The 23,805-nt window shown below is 41.4% G+C and overlaps 2 protein-coding genes across 2 annotated transcripts in view; one reads left to right on the forward strand and one right to left on the reverse strand.

Annotated features, from left to right (window-relative positions):
• LOC119898138 (B-cell receptor CD22-like) overlaps positions 1-23,805 on the forward strand; it is a 509,835-nt gene that overhangs the window by 391,540 nt on the left and 94,490 nt on the right. The gene's annotated exons all lie outside the window — the stretch shown is intronic.
• LOC119898104 lies at positions 8,714-18,075 on the reverse strand. The gene is made up of 6 exons (XM_038712268.1): positions 17,943-18,075; positions 10,844-11,200; positions 10,465-10,698; positions 9,956-10,309; positions 9,520-9,753; positions 8,714-9,211 (listed from the first exon to the last, which is right to left on the reverse strand). Exons 1-6 carry the CDS (start codon positions 17,995-17,997, stop codon positions 8,937-8,939), a joined length of 1,509 nt encoding a protein of 502 aa, XP_038568196.1. The 5' UTR covers positions 17,998-18,075; the 3' UTR covers positions 8,714-8,936.

Below are 23,805 nucleotides of genomic sequence, written 5' to 3' on the forward strand. Positions count from 1 at the left end.
TATCAGTCTTTAAGAGTGGCCTCTCTACTGAAATGGCTATTTTGTGTGTAACAGAAGCCCTAAAGTCAGCTAAAGACGCAGCCCAGTCTTCGGTTCTCATCCTGCTTGACCTATCAGCTGCTTTTGACACAGTCAATCACAGGATCCTGTTATCCGCACTCTCGGCAATGGGCAAGTCGGGCAAAGTACTTCGGTGGTTGGAATCCTAACTCTATGGGCATTCCCACAATTGTCCTACTTCCACTGCTTCTCCACAGGGGTGCCACAAGTTTTGTTGCTAGGGCCCCTTCTCTTCTCAATTTACACCAGCTCACTGGGGCCGATCATTTGCTCGCATGGCTTCTCTTTCCACTGCTATGCAGACTATACGCAACTTTACCAATCCTTCCCGCCATCCAAGGAATCTATCCACCATTACAACATATTAAAAATTGGCCCCTCAACCAACACTCCAATCAGGGTGGTGAGAAACTTGGGTGTCATGACTGATGACCAGCTGTCTCTCAGTCGTACCGCTTTGCTATATGCAATATTGGGACCAGGACAGTCTAGTAGAACAAAGGCTGGGCCCTCCTGCCAGCCTAAAGGCCTGTCCTCGGCCTGTTGAATTTCCAAAAGCCTGAGTCGGAGTTAGTTTCAAACAAAAGACAGTAAAACAGGCGCCCATTTCACACCTAGGTGTTAATAGTGAGTCAGACCTAAAAGCAGAGCCACACACGTGAGTACACACTCCACGCTTCTCTCTCTCCCTTTCCGGTCACGCATACACACCCACACACACAAACACACACACACACACACACTTGATTTAGATTAGATGATAGTGTTTATTTGCTATAGTGAATAAATTCTGTTATAATTTTAAGAAGTCGTTGTTTGTGGTTATTGTATTGAATATTGTGACATCAGTTGGTTGTGACGGCCAGTGTACGGACTCACTCTTCAAACTCACCTATCATTGAATGATAATGTTTGATTATTGACAATTTATGGGTGAATAAATCCTTTTTAGACTGATTTCATATTTGGTTATATGTCCCTGATTCCAGGGTGGTGCCCCGTATTTATTAATGACAATTAATACATTTTGATATTAATAATTTTATTAATATTTCTAGAATATCTCTGATATTCAGCCAATAACCAAACTCGATTGTTTGTAACACCACGATGGTGGAACTAGCTACCACATCCCTATTTCAACACTTTCTCTTATAACACCTCTAACCCCTGACACTTTTACCAGAGTGACTCACTGACACAGAGGATGTCTTTGGAGCATCTGGAGGAGATGCGTTGAGATTATTCTAGTTTAAGGATGTGTTAATACAGTAGCATATAAGGTATTTACATTCTGAACAGTAAATTGTTTTGTGCAGCAGCATTTTAGACTTTGAAGGTGGTGTGACAGATTTATGTGTGACAGTTTGAATCCCAAAACTATATAAAATTCCTAACCAACCAGCTGAGGTTGGAAAAGGAAGAGGCGTTTAGGAGTGGAGCCTGGGCCAGGTTTAAGGAGTCAGGTTTAGCAAGGCAGTGTGACACGCTAAACAGCTATACGCAGATACATAGCATCAGTTCTCAAAAAATGACTCTGCTTCTGTCTGGAGAGGCTTCAGACAGATCACCAGCTACAAACCTAAATCCCCCCACTCCATGAATGACTCACGCCTTGCCAATGAGTTGAATCAGTTTTACTGTCGTTTTAAGAAGACAATGGGACAGACCTGACACCATCCTCTGTCACACCACTGATCGGCCACAGTCCTCCATCTCATCCCACACCTCCTCCTCCCCTCCCTTACCATCCTGGAGAGGGATGTCAACAGACTGTTCAGGAGGCAGAAACCTGTTCAGGAAGCAGCTGGGCCGCACTCTGTCTCCACATCCACCCTGAAGCACTGCGCCAATCAGCTGTCTCCGGTGTTCACAGACTTTTTTTAAAACCTCACTGGAGACATGCCATTTGCCAGCCTGCTTCAAAGCCTCCACCATCATCTGCCTGACTCCACCTGAGGGTGGATCACAGACTTCCTGACATACAGGAAGCAGCATGTTAAGCTGGGAAAACATCTCTCTGACTCCAGGACCATCAGCACCGGTTCCCCTCAAGGCTGCGTTCTTTCCCCCCCTTCTCTTCTCCCTGTACACCAACAGCTGCACCTCCAGTCACCAGTTTGTTAAGCTCCTGAAGTTTGCGGATGACACCACCCTCATTAGGATCATCTCTTGGGGGGGATGAGTCTTCCCACAGATGGGAGATTGACCATCTGGTGACCTGGAACAGCCAGAACAGTCTGGAGCTCAACGCTCTGAAGACAGTGGAGATGATCGTATATTTTAGTAAGAGCCCATCCCCCCATCATCCTGAGTGACTCCGCAGTCACCATTGTGGACTGCTTTCGCTTCCTGGGCACCATCATCTCCCAGGACCTCAAGTGGGAGCTGAACATCACCTCCCTCACCAAGAAGGCCCAGCAGAGGATGTACTTCCTACGGCAGCTGAAGAAGTTCAGCCTGCCAAAGACAATGATGGCGCACTTCTACACCGCCATCATTGAGTCCATCCTCACCTCCTCCATCACCATCTGGCACACTGCTGCCACTGCCAGGGACAAGGGCAGGCTGCAGCGTATCATTCGCTCTGCAGAGAAGCTGATTGGTTGTCACCTTCCATCTCTTCGGGACCTGTACGCATCCAGGACTCTGAGGCATGCAGGAAAGATTGTGGCTGACCCCTCCCATCCCTGAGACAAACTGTTTCAGACACTCCTCTCTGGCAGGACCAAAACCTCTCGCCACAAGAACAGTTTCTTTCCGATTACAGTGGGCTTCTTCAACAAGGCCTGGGTCCCCACTGTCAATGACTCTCATGCCCCCCCTCCCTAAACACACACACACACACACACACACTCCCTACCTCACACTTTACAATCACACTTTACAAATATTTATAATATTTATGCTCATATTGTGAACTTTTGCACATACTTGTCAGCATTGTATTATAGTATTGTATTTTTTGTATACTTTTTGATCTCCTATATTATATTTATATTTGAGTTCACGTGTACTGTAAGGACCAATTTATACCAAGGAAAATTCCTCGTATGTGAAAATGTACCAGGCAATAAACCCAATTCTGATTCTAAACTCTCCTGGAGCTGCTCACTGAATTACAGCAGACTGTAAATGTGAAGCAAGTAGATCTGAAGGATGTAGGCATGGTCAGTAAAAATCTTCTCCTGCAAAGACTGGGCAGATTTAAGCTGTTTTTTATTTTTAAATAAGCTGTTTTACTCACATTTCACATTAATGATGTATTTAGTTGTCTTCCTCCCCAGCTGGTTCTCAGCTGCACAGTAATACTCTCCAGAGTCAGAGGACTGGATGTAGCTGAAAACAAGCTGTGGTTCTTCACTGAGAAGTGTTTGGTTCTCCTTGTACCAGGTGTATTTAGCTGCTGGGTTAGCATCACTGCTGCAGGTCAGAGTCACTGAACTGTTCACCAATATCTCCCCAGAGGGACTCACTGACACAGAGGGAAGCTTTGGAGCATCTGCAGAAGATATGAACATGAATTAAGAGTAGAATATGTTTTCATAGATTATTGACTGTTCTCATTAAAACGTCTGTGATTGTTATATTGACAGAAAACGAGCCTTTAATCATTTCTAATTTGTAATTTTTAACAACTACAAACATTTTTCTGTAGTTGTAGCAGCATTTATGTGTTTCAGATTTACCACTACTTAGATAGACTTGTGGAGTCAGGAATAAATCTGCAGAAACTGGTAACTCTATTTTAAGATTTTACAAGTTACAGGATAAAAATATCCATTCTGTCTCAGTCAAAAACTGTTCAATTAACTCGAGCTGAGAGCTGTTGGTCATGACATTATCAATATAAGTAATGGAGCATCTCAATAACAGAAACATAACTACCGAACAGTAAATGCTGCAACAACATATTTTATACTTGAAATATTCCTAAATCTCAAAAATGTACATAATAGGAAAGACGTTTAACTGTTATATCACAACATGTATCTGAATTTTGCCTTTCTACTAAAGGTAGTTTTTCTTTATATACTGAACAATATTATAAATAAATAAACACTTTTGTTTTTGCCCCCATTCATCATGATCTGAACTCAAAGATCTAAGACCATGTACAAAAAAAAAAGCCTATTTCTCTCAAATATTGTTCACAAATCTGTCAATGTCTGTGTTAGTGAGCTCTTCTCCTTTGCCGAGATAATCCTGTCACTTCACAGGTGTGGCATATCAAGATGCTGATCAAACAGCATGGGTATTGCACAGGTGTGCCTTAGGCTGGCCACAGTAAAAGGCCACTCAATGTTCATGAAAATGTGCAATTTCACTGTATTGGGGAGGGTCCGCAAATCAGTCAGGATCTGGTGTCACTGTCTGCCATCTGCCCTGTACAGTGAAACCAAGTTTCATCCGTGAAGAGAACACCTCTCCAAAGTCCCAGACACCATCGACTGTGAGCATTTCCCACTCAAGTTGGTTACGACGACAAACTGCAGTGAGATTGAGACCCCGATGAGGACTACGAGCATGCAGATGAGCTTCCTTGAGATGGTTCCTGACAGGTTGTGCAGAAATTCTTTGGTTTTGCAAACCGATTGTTGCAGCAGCTGTCCAGGTGGATGTCCCAAGACACTCCTGTGGAATACCCATGCTGTCTGATCAGCATCGTGATATGCCACACCTGTGAGGTGGATGGATTATTTCGTCAAAGTGCTCACTAATGCAGATTTTCACAGATTTGTGAACAATATTTGAGAGAAATAGGCCTTTTGTGTACATAGAGAAAGTCAAAGTAAATGTTTGACTTCAGCTCATGATGAATGGGGGCAAAAAGTGTTGGATTTATAATTTTGTTCAGTGTGTAATTTTTACGGCTGTGTCTACATTAAGATCTAGTATACTTCAAAATGGTTAAGTCTGAAATCATACTAGTATTGCAATATTAGTGTGTATGCATTCTTTTTTCCTGACACAGTGGAGTAAACTCACACACTGAAGGAGAGCGGAAATCCTCATGTCCTTTTACAGCACAGGAGATGATGTCTCCAGGATAAAACTGATCTTTATAAGAAGATGTCTCCACCCTTTCCATTTTCTGTCCATTCTTGAACCAGATGTAGGAAGAACGATCAGGAAGACGACAGCTGCTGTGACAAAGCAGCTCTGCCTCAGTATAATTCTGGTAGACTGTTGATCTGATCACCTGCACCTGGAGATCTAAATCTGTGGAGAAAAAACAGAAATATTTGTTCTTTATGTGGTGCTGAATCACAACATACACAGACATATAAACAATAGAACATTATGACAATCATATAATCAATTAATGACACATAAAATTCTTTCCCATTAGGATCACTATTTAACACATTCACTTGTCATCAGATAGTTTAAATGTGCTGTTACAGTTTGTGTTCATCAGTACCTGTGACAGTCAGAGTTGTACCAGGTAAACTACTCCTCCATTCAAATTTTCCTGTTTTGAATTTGAAGTGATACTCAGCTGAGTCGCTCTCTCTCAGGTCAGTGATTCTCAGAGTGGAGCGTCCTCTCTCTGTTTCAAGGACCTGAACACGATCTGCATACTGGGAGTCTTCACTAAGGTCCTCAGGCTGTGAGGGATTCTGCCACTGAAGACTACGTTCAGGTCTGAACCAGAATTTAGATCTGATAGTGTAAAAACTGTTGTAAGTACAAGAAATGTCCACTGATGAGCCTTTGAAGGCACAGATGCTTCTGTCAGTGTAAGTCACTCTGTTGCAGTATTGATAACGGACACCTGAAAGATAAAACAATTTTGAACCATTTTTATACCAGATCTGGTGAGGAGTCACAATGAGGGTCTCTTTATTTAAAATACATGTAGTGATTCGGCTCCACCAGATGGTGTTATGTTAGTGGTGTCAGTGGTGTAAGACTGTGGAGTAAACTCACACACTGAAGGAGAGGGGAAACCCTCCAGTCCTTTCACAGCACAGGAATAACTGTCTTTAGAATAAAAGTGGCCTAAATAAGAAGAAGATGTTTCTGTCTGAATTTTTTGTCCATTCTTGTACCAGACGTAGGAAGGATGATAAGGTAGACAACAGCTGCTGTGACAAAGCAGCTCTGCCTCTGTATAAATCCTGTAGACTGTAGATCTGATCACCTGCACCCGGAGATCTGGATCTGTAAAGAAGGAACAGGAATGTTATTTTGGACAAAATTGTCAACACACGCACATGAATATACACACTCACATTCATATTATTGCTTCCTAGATCATGAACATTTGAAAATAATTAAATAATTAACATATTCATGAAAATGTTACCTGTGACAGACAAAGTGACTCCAGGTGAACCAGTAAATCTTCCACCTGGTTGGTTTGTTATGAACATGAACTTGTACTCAGCTGAGTCGCTCTCTCTCAGGTCTGTGATTCTCAGAGTGCAGATGTTGTTAGAACAACTGTACTGCAAACGACCTGCGTACTCTGAGTCTGTTCTCAGATCCACAGGTACATCTCCATTCATCTGAGTAAACCAGAATGATTCCTGAACTGTAGTATCACGGCCATTTATTCTGGATGGGTATGTGTAGGTGCAGCTTATTTCCACTGTTGATCCTTTTAAGGCACAGATCTGAGTAGAGGTGTAAGTCACTCCCCAGCCATTCTGAGCCTGTATCACTGTAACACAGAGCACATCAGAAACTGCAGTCAGACTCAACAACATCAGGAGACAGACTTAAAGTGTGGAGGTGGTTTCAGAAAGGAAAGTTTGATCAGCTTCAAGAAACCCAGAATCTTGTGAGTGAGTCACTGTCACAAATCGTTCTTCATGATACACCTTTAGAAGCTTGAGATCATTTTGATTTAAACAGAGCATTTTCACAGCAGACTTTTGGCTTGTTATATCAGGAAAAGCACATATGTAATATGATATTACACCTGAATGAAAGAGGATAAGTGCCACGTGAAAATTTAGTTTAATTTTAGAATTCTGAGTTTCAACTGTCAACTGATTTGATTTCAACACAGCTTCGGCAGTTTTACAAAACATTCTGGTATGAATGTGACCAAACATTTTCAGAAACCACTGCAACCAATGCAGCAGAAAACTCCAGCAACAATGGCAAAGGAAAGGACCACAACTGTGAGATAGTTCGAAATTTTGTACCGCCGTTGTTCTGTTATTACATTCTGAGTAATTGACATTTTAACTTAAAAAAACCTTTAACTTAAGAAAAAGGAAAATTCTTGGCTTGTTTAGAAGCACTCAAAATATGAAAGGGGATTGTCATTACTTTATTATAAATAGACATCACATTATTAGCTTACAGTTGTGGTTACTGTGCATTAGGCCAAGATGCATAATTCTGGTCTCTATGATAGGTCAAAAGCCTTTCTATTTATGCCTAGACCTATTTATGTTACAATTACAAAAGTAAATGGAGATACAATAAAGGAAAATGAGATTTTCATACTCGCCTAGTATAAAATCACACTATACACCATAATAATAATAATAATAATAACCATGATCCTACAGATTATAATACAGCTGAATATCTTCTTCTTGACTACAACTGTAACTGCAAACGTGAAGAAAAGAAACTATCCATGTTTTGGCCATATTTACTGTTACCTTTTGCTGGTAGTTTCTCCATAAACCCAAGTCTTACAAATAGCATTAATAAATAAAATATTAATAAATACAATGGATTTGAATCAATATTCCTATGAATAACAAAGAACTCCATGCTTTACAGGCCTGAGAACAGAAGCTCCCTCAGTGATGTGTGATTTGTCTCATTCAGACCTTCAATTTGACATCCAGCATATCTGTGTAGCTACTATGTGTCAGCCCCCAGGTGATGGCAAAGACTGTAACTGCTGGGTTAGCATCACTGCTGCAGGTCAGAGTCACTGAACTGTTCACCAATATCTCCCCAGAGGGACTCACTGACACAGAGGGAAGCTTTGGAGCATCTGCAGAAGATATGAACATGAATTAAGAGTAGAATATGTTTTCATAGATTATTGACTGTTCTCATTAAAACGTCTGTGATTGTTATATTGACAGAAAACGAGCCTTTAATCATTTCTAATTTGTAATTTTTAACAACTACAAACATTTTTCTGTAGTTGTAGCAGCATTTATGTGTTTCAGATTTACCACTACTTAGATAGACTTGTGGAGTCAGGAATAAATCTGCAGAAACTGGTAACTCTATTTTAAGATTTTACAAGTTACAGGATAAAAATATCCATTCTGTCTCAGTCAAAAACTGTTCAATTAACTCGAGCTGAGAGCTGTTGGTCATGACATTATCAATATAAGTAATGGAGCATCTCAATAACAGAAACATAACTACCGAACAGTAAATGCTGCAACAACATATTTTATACTTGAAATATTCCTAAATCTCAAAAATGTACATAATAGGAAAGACGTTTAACTGTTATATCACAACATGTATCTGAATTTTGCCTTTCTACTAAAGGTAGTTTTTCTTTATATACTGAACAATATTATAAATAAATAAACACTTTTGTTTTTGCCCCCATTCATCATGATCTGAACTCAAAGATCTAAGACCATGTACAAAAAAAAAAGCCTATTTCTCTCAAATATTGTTCACAAATCTGTCAATGTCTGTGTTAGTGAGCTCTTCTCCTTTGCCGAGATAATCCTGTCACTTCACAGGTGTGGCATATCAAGATGCTGATCAAACAGCATGGGTATTGCACAGGTGTGCCTTAGGCTGGCCACAGTAAAAGGCCACTCAATGTTCATGAAAATGTGCAATTTCACTGTATTGGGGAGGGTCCGCAAATCAGTCAGGATCTGGTGTCACTGTCTGCCATCTGCCCTGTACAGTGAAACCAAGTTTCATCCGTGAAGAGAACACCTCTCCAAAGTCCCAGACACCATCGACTGTGAGCATTTCCCACTCAAGTTGGTTACGACGACAAACTGCAGTGAGATTGAGACCCCGATGAGGACTACGAGCATGCAGATGAGCTTCCTTGAGATGGTTCCTGACAGGTTGTGCAGAAATTCTTTGGTTTTGCAAACCGATTGTTGCAGCAGCTGTCCAGGTGGATGTCCCAAGACACTCCTGTGGAATACCCATGCTGTCTGATCAGCATCGTGATATGCCACACCTGTGAGGTGGATGGATTATTTCGTCAAAGTGCTCACTAATGCAGATTTTCACAGATTTGTGAACAATATTTGAGAGAAATAGGCCTTTTGTGTACATAGAGAAAGTCAAAGTAAATGTTTGACTTCAGCTCATGATGAATGGGGGCAAAAAGTGTTGGATTTATAATTTTGTTCAGTGTGTAATTTTTACGGCTGTGTCTACATTAAGATCTAGTATACTTCAAAATGGTTAAGTCTGAAATCATACTAGTATTGCAATATTAGTGTGTATGCATTCTTTTTTCCTGACACAGTGGAGTAAACTCACACACTGAAGGAGAGCGGAAATCCTCATGTCCTTTTACAGCACAGGAGATGATGTCTCCAGGATAAAACTGATCTTTATAAGAAGATGTCTCCACCCTTTCCATTTTCTGTCCATTCTTGAACCAGATGTAGGAAGAACGATCAGGAAGACGACAGCTGCTGTGACAAAGCAGCTCTGCCTCAGTATAATTCTGGTAGACTGTTGATCTGATCACCTGCACCTGGAGATCTAAATCTGTGGAGAAAAAACAGAAATATTTGTTCTTTATGTGGTGCTGAATCACAACATACACAGACATATAAACAATAGAACATTATGACAATCATATAATCAATTAATGACACATAAAATTCTTTCCCATTAGGATCACTATTTAACACATTCACTTGTCATCAGATAGTTTAAATGTGCTGTTACAGTTTGTGTTCATCAGTACCTGTGACAGTCAGAGTTGTACCAGGTAAACTACTCCTCCATTCAAATTTTCCTGTTTTGAATTTGAAGTGATACTCAGCTGAGTCGCTCTCTCTCAGGTCAGTGATTCTCAGAGTGGAGCGTCCTCTCTCTGTTTCAAGGACCTGAACACGATCTGCATACTGGGAGTCTTCACTAAGGTCCTCAGGCTGTGAGGGATTCTGCCACTGAAGACTACGTTCAGGTCTGAACCAGAATTTAGATCTGATAGTGTAAAAACTGTTGTAAGTACAAGAAATGTCCACTGATGAGCCTTTGAAGGCACAGATGCTTCTGTCAGTGTAAGTCACTCTGTTGCAGTATTGATAACGGACACCTGAAAGATAAAACAATTTTGAACCATTTTTATACCAGATCTGGTGAGGAGTCACAATGAGGGTCTCTTTATTTAAAATACATGTAGTGATTCGGCTCCACCAGATGGTGTTATGTTAGTGGTGTCAGTGGTGTAAGACTGTGGAGTAAACTCACACACTGAAGGAGAGGGGAAACCCTCCAGTCCTTTCACAGCACAGGAATAACTGTCTTTAGAATAAAAGTGGCCTAAATAAGAAGAAGATGTTTCTGTCTGAATTTTTTGTCCATTCTTGTACCAGACGTAGGAAGGATGATAAGGTAGACGACAGCTGCTGTGACAAAGCAGCTCTGCCTCTGTATAAATCCTGTAGACTGTAGATCTGATCACCTGCACCCGGAGATCTGGATCTGTAAAGAAGGAACAGGAATGTTATTTTGGACAAAATTGTCAACACACGCACATGAATATACACACTCACATTCATATTATTGCTTCCTAGATCATGAACATTTGAAAATAATTAAATAATTAACATATTCATGAAAATGTTACCTGTGACAGACAAAGTGACTCCAGGTGAACCAGTAAATCTTCCACCTGGTTGGTTTGTTATGAACATGAACTTGTACTCAGCTGAGTCGCTCTCTCTCAGGTCTGTGATTCTCAGAGTGCAGATGTTGTTAGAACAACTGTACTGCAAACGACCTGCGTACTCTGAGTCTGTTCTCAGATCCACAGGTACATCTCCATTCATCTGAGTAAACCAGAATGATTCCTGAACTGTAGTATCACGGCCATTTATTCTGGATGGGTATGTGTAGGTGCAGCTTATTTCCACTGTTGATCCTTTTAAGGCACAGATCTGAGTAGAGGTGTAAGTCACTCCCCAGCCATTCTGAGCCTGTATCACTGTAACACAGAGCACATCAGAAACTGCAGTCAGACTCAACAACATCAGGAGACAGACTTAAAGTGTGGAGGTGGTTTCAGAAAGGAAAGTTTGATCAGCTTCAAGAAACCCAGAATCTTGTGAGTGAGTCACTGTCACAAATCGTTCTTCATGATACACCTTTAGAAGCTTGAGATCATTTTGATTTAAACAGAGCATTTTCACAGCAGACTTTTGGCTTGTTATATCAGGAAAAGCACATATGTAATATGATATTACACCTGAATGAAAGAGGATAAGTGCCACGTGAAAATTTAGTTTAATTTTAGAATTCTGAGTTTCAACTGTCAACTGATTTGATTTCAACACAGCTTCGGCAGTTTTACAAAACATTCTGGTATGAATGTGACCAAACATTTTCAGAAACCACTGCAACCAATGCAGCAGAAAACTCCAGCAACAATGGCAAAGGAAAGGACCACAACTGTGAGATAGTTCGAAATTTTGTACCGCCGTTGTTCTGTTATTACATTCTGAGTAATTGACATTTTAACTTAAAAAAACCTTTAACTTAAGAAAAAGGAAAATTCTTGGCTTGTTTAGAAGCACTCAAAATATGAAAGGGGATTGTCATTACTTTATTATAAATAGACATCACATTATTAGCTTACAGTTGTGGTTACTGTGCATTAGGCCAAGATGCATAATTCTGGTCTCTATGATAGGTCAAAAGCCTTTCTATTTATGCCTAGACCTATTTATGTTACAATTACAAAAGTAAATGGAGATACAATAAAGGAAAATGAGATTTTCATACTCGCCTAGTATAAAATCACACTATACACCATAATAATAATAATAATAACCATGATCCTACAGATTATAATACAGCTGAATATCTTCTTCTTGACTACAACTGTAACTGCAAACGTGAAGAAAAGAAACTATCCATGTTTTGGCCATATTTACTGTTACCTTTTGCTGGTAGTTTCTCCATAAACCCAAGTCTTACAAATAGCATTAATAAATAAAATATTAATAAATACAATGGATTTGAATCAATATTCCTATGAATAACAAAGAACTCCATGCTTTACAGGCCTGAGAACAGAAGCTCCCTCAGTGATGTGTGATTTGTCTCATTCAGACCTTCAATTTGACATCCAGCATATCTGTGTAGCTACTATGTGTCAGCCCCCAGGTGATGGCAAAGACTGTAACTGTTTCTCAATACTGAGTTCGCCAAGTTCGGGGCTGTACACAGGATAAGCGGTTGATGATGGATGGATGTGCCCAATGATTCGGATCCCATCCAAAATTGAATAGGTTCTTCCTTGGCCCATGCTAGACTCTTCTACCAAGTTAAAGGGTATAAATCCAACTAGTAGTTTTTCATACTCCTGCTTCTATTTAGGTGAACTAATTCCAGGGTCCTAACATTGTGCAACGTGATCACTGGGCACAGATTACTCAGGGAATACAATCGATGGAACTGAGGCTCCATTAATGTTGGGGAGACCAGGGATGGTGCTAACATTTTTGACATTTCTCTGTGTACCTCGGAGCTCTTTTAAGCCAATGCATTCACAATTTCAGTTTATTAGAGCGTGCAACAGAAGGTGGCTTAGGCAGGAAAGCATAGGAGCTGGGCAGAGTGGCCACCAGGGTGAGGCCACCACGCAGGAGGATTGGAGAATAGTGTCCAGATCGGAGGGAGCCTCCATGGCCCCAAACTGTCGGGAGAGAGCATCATTAGTATTCCTTGACCCCGGGCAGTAAGGTAAGTGTCATCTGAAAGCAGCCAAAAAATTGCCAAAAAATTGCTAGGAGTTAGTTGAGCCTCCTAGCGGTTAGTATATAAGCCAAGTTGTTATGATCGGTCCAGACTAAGAATGGCTGCGCAGCTCCCTCAAGCCAGTATCTCCACTCCTCCAAAGCTAGCTTAACTGCTAAGAGCTCCCTGTTGCCCACATCATAATTATGTTCAGACTGGGAGAGTCGACGGGAGAAAAAGGCGCAGAGATGAAGCTTCTGAGCTCTCCATGACCTCTGAGAAGGCACAGCTCCCACCCCGGTGTCTGATGCGTCAACCCTAACCATGAATTGAAGGCTTGCTCCGCCTCCGGGTTCCACTCAAAGGAGATGGAGGAGGAATTAAGACTGCTTAGGGGCAAGGCAACTCTACTGTAATTTCGATGACGTATTCCAGAAAGCTGACCGAGTTGACGTGAAACTTTTCTGCCTTCTCGTAAAGCCTGTTCTCCAGCAGCCTTTGGAGAACCTGGCGGACATAGATTATGTGATCAGACATGTTCTTAGAAAAAATCAGAATGTCATCAATATAAACAAATACAAACTGATTGATGAAGACCCTGAGCATGTTATTTACTAAAGGAAAACAGCAGGAGTGTAGATCAGACCAAAAATCTCTAGATACTCAAAATGCCCCAATGGAGTATTGAAAGCCATTTTCTACTCATCCCACTCCTGGATTCTGACCAGATGGTAGGCGTTATGTAGGTCAGCTTGGAAAAAACAGTGGCGCCATGAAGGGGGACAAAGGCAGAATTAATGAGAGGTAGTGGTTACTTGTTCTTAATGGTGATGTTATTTAAATCACGGTAGACAATTAGTGTTGTGTCGTTCATTTGACCTATTGTTGTATTGTCTCAGTGAATAATTTGTTCATTTTAACGCATGCGTGAATAGTCTTGGACTCTTACGTTCACTCTTTACATGGCAGCTGCATGGGCTCCGTCAACACAGGAAACAGAATTGATTAGTTCACGACTCTCAACTGAGGGTCTCTGGGTTTGAGTCGTTCATTTGTCACGTGACAGCTGGCTACAGGCTGTTGTAAGCAGGCAGCACAGGAAACAGAACTGATTAGTTCAGGACTCATAACTGTGGGTCTCTGGGTTTGAGTCATTCATTTTTCACATAACATCTTGGCTACTGTGGAGCAGGAATGAACTAATCATTCAGCGCTCAAATGGGTCCTCAGAGTCTGTCTTCACTCGGCAGGCTGACTTACTGCCTGCACCGGGGAATGAGAGGCAAGTCGGTTGTCAGGTAACAGTCACTGGACTGACATACACTCACCTAAAGGATTATTAGGAACACCATACTAATACTGTGTTTGACCCCCTTTCGCCTTCAGAACTGCCTTAATTCAACAAGGTGCTGAAAGCATTCTTTAGAAATGTTGGCCCATATTGATGGATAGCATCTTGCAGTTGATGGAGATTTGTGGGATGCACATCCAGGGCACGAAGCTCCCGTTCCACCACATCTCAAAGATGCTCTATTGGGTTGAGATCTGGTGACTGTGGGGGCCATTTTAGTACAGTGAACTCATTGTCACGTTCAAGAAACCAATTTGAAATGATTGGAGCTTTGTGACATGGTGCATTATCCTGCTGGAAGTAGCCATCAGAGGATGGGTACATGGTGGCCATAAAGGGATGGACATGGTCAGAAACAATGCTCAGGTAGGCCGTGGCATTTAAACCATGCCCAATTGGCACTAAGGGGCCTAAAGTGTGCCAAGAAAACATCCCCCACACCATTACACCACCACCACCAGCCTGCACAGTGGTAACAAGGCATGATGGATCCATGATCTCATTCTGTTTACACCAAATTCTGACTCTACCATCTGAATGTCTCAACAGAAATCGAGACTCATCAGACCAGGCAACATTTTTCAAGTCTTCAACTGTCCAATTTTGGAGAGCTCTTGCAAACTGTAGCCTCTTTTTCCTATTTGTAGTGGAGATGAGTGGTACCCGGTGGGGTCTTCTGCTGTTGTAGCCCATCCGCCTCAAGGTTGTGCGTGTTGTGGCTTCACAAATGCTTTGCTGCATACCTCGGTTGTAACGAGTGGTTATTTCAGTCAAAGTTGCTCTTCTATCAGCTTGTATCAGTCGGCCCATTCTCCTCTGACCTCTAGCATCAACAAGGCATTTTCGCCCACAGGACTGCCGCATACTGGATCTTTTTCCCTTTTCACACCATTCTTTGTAAACCCTAGAAATGGTTGTGCGTGAAAATCCCAGTAAATGAGCAGATTGTGAAATACTCAGACCGGCCCGTCTGGCACCAACAACCATGCCACGCTCAAAATTGCTTAAATCACCTTTCTTTCCCATTCTGACATTCAGTTTGCAGTTCAGGAGATTGTCTTGACCAGGACCACACCCCTAAATGCATTGAAGCAACTGCTATGTGATTGGTTGATTAGATAATTGCATTAATGAGAAATTGAACAGGTGTTCCTAATAATCCTTTAGGTGAGTGTATATCTAATATCTATTTTGATAATTTTGTGACATTTAATAAAGCATAACGTTATTACAGTGCAGTTATGTTGTGCTAAGTTATAGTTTTAACACAGCCGCACCGGAACTTTATTCCTGCTAGTGTTTACAGCCAACAGCTGATGAGAGTTGTTCTGGTTCCGCTCCACTTCAGCGCCCTGACAGGGTTCTCCCGGGAGCCGAATTACCACCGAGGTCATCTCCTCTCCAAAACAAATGGACCAGCTCATTAAAACATTAAAACACAGCCACATAGCAACGTTAGCCCTGTGGTGTGTTTACAGCTAACAGCTGATCCGGGTCACCTGAGAACGCAATTTAACTTTTACTTTTTATTTATCGACAGAGCCGTGCTGTTGTTTCACTGCTCCTCGCTGCTGAACAACCTAAAGTGTTTTTTGTTATTTTTTTAATAAGAGTGTGTTTTATTCATCTAGTGTGTCAAGCCTTGCCTACAAAAAAGAAGCTAGCTCCCACTGCAGAGGAAGAAGGGTGGATTATGGCAGCTGCTACTGAGTACTACAGATACCGCTCCATGGACTCCCTTTCGGGGCACGACAGATTTTAAGCTGTTATGGAGGCACCAGAGAGGAGATCAATGGGGCAGTCATAGGGGCGATGTGAGGTAATGAAAAGGGTCAAATCTTTGCTGAACACTGTCGTGTAAGTCGTGGTATTCAACTGGTACAAAGGATAAATCTCTACTGGCAACAGACCGAAGGCAGGTGGAATGGCAATATGAGCTCCAACTCACTATTTTTCCGGCATTCCAATCAACATGGGGGTTCTGCCTGCTCAGCCAGTTGTGGCAAAGAACCAGCGGACAAAGGGTTGAAAAGATCAAATGAAGAATGAATGATGAATTTATACAGAAAGTTGCATTCTGGGGGATTGGGGTGGTGTACTGACTGAGCTGATCTGCTGGGGCAGGTTGAAATGGCCATCTGTGAGGTTATTTGGGTTACCATGTAAACCATCGCCTGGTTGGAATCCAAAAGCGTCTGGAGCATTTGTTCATGTGGACCAAGCAGTTGCCCCTGCCTGAGCCCATGCTTTTGGGGGGCTGGGGCTTGTCTTGCTCCGTCACAGTGCTGACAGACACATGGCACTACTGGAGTTCAGGCCTCATGGGCCCTGAGAAGCCTAAAAGTCTTACACTAACATTTGAACATAATAATCAAACATTTAAACATTACTGTGTGTGTCTCAGACATGAAATTCAAAGAAAACATGTAAATACAACTAAATATTTTCTTAGAGTAGGTTGTAACATTTTCATTGTTGTTACATTTAACCTCTCTCTTGTAGCCATGAACTAGCTTACAGCTCACCACTAAAAAATTTGCACTAACAACTTGCATGAAAAATATCTACATAGACACACAATAAACATGATTTAAGTTTGATTAATTTAACTAAAATAAATCAAATGTAAAAACAAATACTTTCTTACCTTGTTACTACTTTTTTACATGTGATATAAGGATTAAATTGGGCATCTGCAGAGTGAATCAGGTGATTCGTAACTGTTCCTGATTGGAGAAATTATACGCATTACAGCTGACTCAAGTTACAACCATCCCTGGTCCTCATTTATTTCACCTGTGCTTTAAGGTGGCTTTAAGGTGGCCCTCAAAACACAGATGACAAAGTAGATATTAGTAATTCTACGACAGCAAAATGTATTTACTGCATATAGCACTTTAACACCAGTGATTACAAATTAATGATTTATGCATTTTGTGGGTGGTGATGGCGTAGTGGATAAGACACATGCCTTAGGTGTGAGAGACCTGATTTCAAATCCACTGTGAGACACCATTGTGTCCCTTTTTTTTTTGGATAAAAGCGTCAGCTAAATGAATAAATGTAAATGTTGTAATCAGGTGAGCATATACTAAGTACACATAACTCACACAGATGTTATAACAAGGAAACTGGTAATGTGGGAGACTAAGTGATCAATGAACCAACTTAGAGCGCTGTGGTTCCAGACCTTTTTTGTCAAACACCCCAGGGCCAAGTGAGATGAACCCATTGTCAACAACCATTTATACAGTACCTTTAGCCAAATATCTAAACTGTTTATCCATGCTGTTTGCCTGTTACTCTTTGCGCACTTCATTTCTATCCATTATTATAAAAGTGGAAGTTATAGCTGTGTTCACAAATGAGGTAAACTGTATCAGATCATTTCTTTAAGCATCTGACGGGAGATGGCTTTTAAAAGTCGACACAATCACACAACTCATACTGTTCATATTCACATTTCGTGAACTTCAGTTTATGAAGTTTACATTGTTAAGGTTTAACTGCAAAGAGATGCTGCTGGTGTAAAGAACAGACACAGCTCTGTGTTGGTTGTGTTGTAAAGACTTCAATTTAAAGAAAGAGAAGTGAATGTCTGGTAATGCCTCATAATATAAATGTAGATGGACAGTACCTTGTACAGAGAGAAGGAAGACAACAAATCCACTCGCTGCTGCTGTTAAACTCATAGTTTCTATTCACATCTGTAAAATCACATCAGCAGGTAGATCACATACATGAGAAGTCCTGTATGTCAGTTGGTCACAATAAACATTTCAAATGAAAAAGGGAGGATGTGGTCTTTGTCTCTCTGTGGTTGGGTAGTTGGTATGGTAAAAGCTGTCCTGGCTTCCTTCCTCTTTACATTATCAACGTGCATCAACAGATGAATGTCTGTAAAACTCCAAGTTGCAATGAAAACAAAAATTGTAATGTTTAATATTCTTAGTGTTGTTTTGCTTGATGCAGCTCAATGAGAAATGCATGTTGCTAATACAGACAGGGAAAGTGAGGTCACTCACACGCACACATACACAAACACATACTGTATGTGCAGTCATGGTACAACACATCAACGTGGGCTGCCCTGGCTGCTTGGGTTCTCACCTGCCTGCTGCTGGGGTCGGTGTGGCACTGGTGTGGCATCCCACTCTCACAAAAAAATAATCAGACATCGCCTAGGGTTTGGTAAGGGGCTGCAGAGACTCAATCAGACATGCATCACTTAAGGACCGTGTATTCAAAGAGCCTTAGTGAAACCCTCTCGCCGTAAAGGTGTCAATAGAGACACTTAGCAGGACAGCAAAGGAATTGTCCAACCCCTCTCCCTCCATAGGGTACCTCAGGACATCAAAGTACCACCCTTTCTGATCCCTTTTCCCACAGAATGGCTGAGCCATAAAACGCCACTCCCTTCTCTTCTTTTAGCTGATGTGCAAATGTGATAAGCCAGGGTTGCCATAGGGAGACACGAACGACTCCTGCCTTCTTGAGCTAAAACAATGTTTCATTATAAACTGTTGTTCTGTTTAAACAATAATCCTTGCTAAGTTAGTGGTGGCGTTTGCCTCCATTTGAATAGTTATGTTACCATGTTGGTGTTATTTGTTGTTGAAAAGAATCTAAATAAGTTAATTTCGCAGTGTTTTAATTTGCAGCAAGGATCCCTGACCGTTATTCATTTTAATGAATCAAAGCTATCGTCATGTAACCCACGCTCCCCCAAATGGACAAAATAAGTATTACAGGCCATCGTCTGAAATGCCGTTGAATGTATAAATGTCACTCTGTATTTATCCTGTCCAATAATCTGATGCCATTTGTGTATCTTGCTTATATTCTCTAAGAACGTGTAACAGTTACTTCCCAACACTGGTCACTCGAATAACAATATGGAACTGGTCACTGGAACATAATATACATAATAGGCCTAAACTAGCTTTAAACTATACAGTATGTGAAAATTTATTGAATTTGCTGAGATTATGTAAGTAATTTAGTAACATTATACTAACAGCTGACTTGAATAACATCAGGTCCAGTGCAGCTGACCTGCCGCCATGTTGTGAATTCATGCCAAGGGCGGTGCATTCAGTAACTCAGTACCGCAGCGTTACTTGGATTGGTACCTGTAATAATATTACTGTTTTAGAAATACTAATCCGTTACACTACTAGTTACTGGGAATGAGATGAGACTCCAAGGGAACTATATGTCCGCCTTAAAAACTTGTTTCACAAGTGGGTGAAACCAGAGAAATCCACTGTGAAGGACATTTCTGAAGTGATGATCCTGGAGCAGTTTCTGAGGATGGTGAATCCGGAGTTGGAGGTGTGGATACAGGAACGGGCTCCTAAGTCTGCAGAGGAGGCTGCAAGCCTAGCAGAAGTCCAGAGCTCAGAGGAGAAGGGATAAGCTAGGCCAGAAGTTGTACAGCACATGAAGCCCACTCAGTTTCTGGAGTTTGATGTGCCCTCTGATTTATCAGCACAGCAGCAGACTGACCCGACCTTAAAGCCCTGGTTTGATAAAGTCTCAGCGGTTGAAGGGAAGAAGCAGGGACGAACAGATGTTCTTGCAGAAGCAACCTATGCCGTGAGAGATGGTATTCTTTATCAGTGCAAAGGCAAGACTGAGGCCATTGCTTTGCCACAGGCTCTTAGGCAGAAAGTCATTGAACTTGGTCATTCAATCCCCTGGGCAGGCCATTTAGCATTTCAAAAGTCTCTAAATAGAATTGCTAGGCGATTTGTGTGGTCAGGCATGTACACTCAAGTACAGCAGTTTTGTGCATCATGTCAGACATGTCAGTTGACCTCAAACAAAGGAGTGGCCCGTGCCCAGCTTCAGCCATTGCCTATAATAGACACACCATTTGAAAGAATAGGCATGGATATAGTGGGCCCTCTTGAGAGAAGTTCCTCTGGTGAATGGTGCAGTCCAATCATACTTAGTTGGGGCTCCTTTTGCCTGAATTACTGCAGCAATGCGGCGTGGCATGGAGTCGATCAGTCGGTCTGTGGCACTGCTCAGGTGTTATGAGAGCCCAGGTTGCTCTGATAGTGGCCTTCAGCTCTTCTGCATTGTTGGGTCTGGCGTATCACATCTTCCTCTTCACAATACCCCATAGATTTTCTATAGGGTGAAGGTCAGGCAAGTTTGCTGGCCAATTAAGAACAGGGATACCATGGTCCTTAAACCAGGTACTGGTAGCTTTGGCACTGTGTGCAGGTGCCAAGTCCTGTTGGAAAATGAAATCTGCATCTCCATTAAGTTGGTCAGCAGCAGGAAGCATGAAGTGCTCTAAAACTTCCTGGTAGACGGCTGCGTTGACCTTGGACCTCAGAAAACACAGTGGACAAACACCAGCAGATGTCATGGCACCCCAAACCATCACTGACTGTGGAAACTCTGGAAACACTGTACTTCAAGCAACGTGGATTCTGTGCCTCTCCTCTCTTCCTCCAGACTCTGGGACCTTGATTTTCATAGGAAATGCAAAATTTACTTTCATCAGAGAACATAACTTTGGACCACTCAGCAGCAGTCCAGTCCTTTTTGTCTTTAGTCCAGGCGAGACGTTTCTGATGCTGTGTCTTGTTCAAGAGTGGCTTGACACAAGGAATGCGACAGCTGAAACCCATGTCTTGCATACGTCTGTGCGTGGTGGTTCTTGAAGCACTGACTCCAGCTGCAGTCCACTCTTTGTGAATCTCCCCCACATTTTTGAATGGGATTTGTTTCACAATCCTCTCCAGGGTGCGGTTATCCCTGTGGCACCAGGTGTCTTCAATATTGAACCTTTTCACAATATTCAAATTTTCTGAGATCCTGATTTTGGGGTTTTCATTAGTTGTCAGTTATAATCATCAAAATTAAAAGGAATGAACACTTGAAATATATCAGTCTGTGTGGAATGAATGTATACATTAGACAAGTTTCACTTTTTGAATGGAATTACTGAAATAAATCAACTTTTTGATATTCTAATTATATGACCGGTGAATCCAGCTGATGCGGTCGCTGTCCCCTCCTGCATCTGTACAGCTGCGGGCCCCCCCATCCGGTTCCCCGGCTATTGCACATGGGTCAGTCCTTTGCCTACCATGTCGCGCTATCGGTGCTTGTGTGCATGCTCACTCCAATGCCACAGACTGCGGGGGACTGGATGGCTCATATTATGGCTCTGGGCAGGTGGGTTTGCTTGGTGGTCCCATATGGGCCAGTGATTTACCCGTTAGGTCTACATCTAGTTTTGAGGGGATGTGCATTCCCTCCTGTTGATGTCCTATTTAGTAAACAGTAATAGATTGTGGAAACTCACAAACAGGTAAACTTGCTGAACACAGGCCTTAGACTGTTTATGCTAGTCTCTGATAAAAGAAAAATGTTCCTGCTGACACCTGTTTAGAAAACCCCCCCAAGAAAATTGGACTCTAATGGTAACTTGTTTTAACAAGCAAGATAAGGTAGTGCAAGGTAATGCCCTGGCAGTGGCAAATAGCTTTGGTTTAATATTTGATTTGATTACATTAATGTTTAAGATGAGGATTTACAAGAAATATTTTATTGCCTCTGTGTAAAGGGAATACTGCTTGTAAAAAGAACCGTATTTGTTTAAAGTGTTTACAAAACACATGTTATTGTACTTTTGTATATAGCAGTGCATTTAAATTAAATTGCGCAATACACTACTTTAGAATTCATTCTTCAATTGTGCCATTAACAATGCGATTAATTGCAAGACAATCATGGAATTAATTGCAGTTAAAAGTTTTAATCGTTGCCCAGAACTGATTTTAATGCTATTTTGATGAAATATTAAATCTTTTATCAGGAAGCATCATAAACAGTCTAGGGCCTATTTTCAGCAAGTTTCCCTGTTACAGTGAGGTGAAGGTGTCGAGCATAAGGCGTAGGGACAAGCGGGTGCGTTCCCGTAAAACGGTTGTGCTCGTAACAACAGCCCGCCGCCGAAGTTGAATCGTCTTGAATGTTTTGAACGCATAGCAGAAATCATTGGAAGAGAGACTGATCCTCGCTGTTTGTGAGTTTCCACAATCTATTACTGTTATGACTTTCAAAATAAGAATATTTTTATATTTTTTAAACTGCGTTTAACGTGAGATAAAATAATTGTCGTCGTTAATTAAATGCGTGATAATGACGCATTAATGTGCCCAGCCCTATTTAAAACATCTTCTTGTCTTGTTCTCGTGAACCCAATATTGTGAATCGTGCAAGTGAGCTAAGTGTATCGTCACACCCCTAATCTGAACCCTTATGTCCCCACCAAAACACAAAGTACATACACACCCAATAAGCTATAGTGTATTAAATATGAATGTGAGTATTATAATAAAATGTTTTATAAAATTCAGGTAACTTCATCAATACTGATTTTCTCTGGCTTAATATTCATACTGATTTTCCATTATATGGTAGTGAATTTGGCATTTGGTGTTGGTGGGTCAGTAGGGGGCGGTCTTCCCTCTGGTCCTAATAATAATATAATAATAAGATCCGGATGCCCCAGTGCATTGATGGGGACACTGTGCTGTAGGAGCTGCCGTCCTTCAGATTAGACCGAGGTCCTGACTCACTGTGGTCATTAAAAATCATCAAAATTCCCAACCTGGCTTGCACCATCTGGCCATCTAATCATCCCCCAGAGTAATTGGCTCAATGTTTCCCTCCCTCTCTGCCTCAAGCTGATGTGTGGTGAGCGTGCTGGTGCTAAATGGCTGCTGTGCGTCACCCAGGTGGGTGCTACACATTGGTGGTGGTTGAGGTGAGTCCCCCCAACTTCACTGTGAAGCGCTTTGATTTTCAATGATAATGCGCTATATAAATGTAATTCATTATTGGTATTATTATACCCCACCAAAAATATTGGTACAGTAAGCCAAATTCATTTGCTTTTGTTGTTCATTGAAGACATTTGGGTTTAAGATGAAAAGATGAGTATGAGACAAGAGTTCAGAATTTCAGCTCTCATTTCCTGGTATTCACATCTAGATGTATTAAACAACTCAGGACATATCACCGTTTGTATTAGACCACAGCATTCTTAGGTGAGCATTTCTCATCAAACCACAGTCCTAGATACTCTTTCACTTTTTCCATATTTTGTCCATACAGTTTAAGCTGTGCGTTATTAATCTTCTTTCCGGTAAGAACATATAGCATGATTTTGTGACTGACATCTTAAATCCCCATCATTAGACCATCTTTCAATTTTAATAACACTCTGTATGCTATTACCCATGTCTAATGTTTTTCCTCTTTTCCATATAGACCATCATCCGCATAAGTGATGAAACCTATCTCTACCACATTTTAAATGGCGTTTATCATGATATTAAACAGAATAGGGCTTATAGCGTTCCCTTGAGGATATCATTTTCAATATCAAACTCCTCAGAAACAGCATCTCCAACTTTAACACGGAATGTTTGGTTAGACAGGAAGTCTAAAATCCAGTTGTATGGCCTTCC

This window comes from Micropterus salmoides, unplaced genomic scaffold, assembly GCF_014851395.1.
Source record: "Micropterus salmoides isolate LMB-PRFRI ecotype aquatic unplaced genomic scaffold, ASM1485139v1 Ms_hic_scaffold_1, whole genome shotgun sequence".
Lineage (NCBI taxonomy): Eukaryota > Metazoa > Chordata > Actinopteri > Centrarchiformes > Centrarchidae > Micropterus > Micropterus salmoides.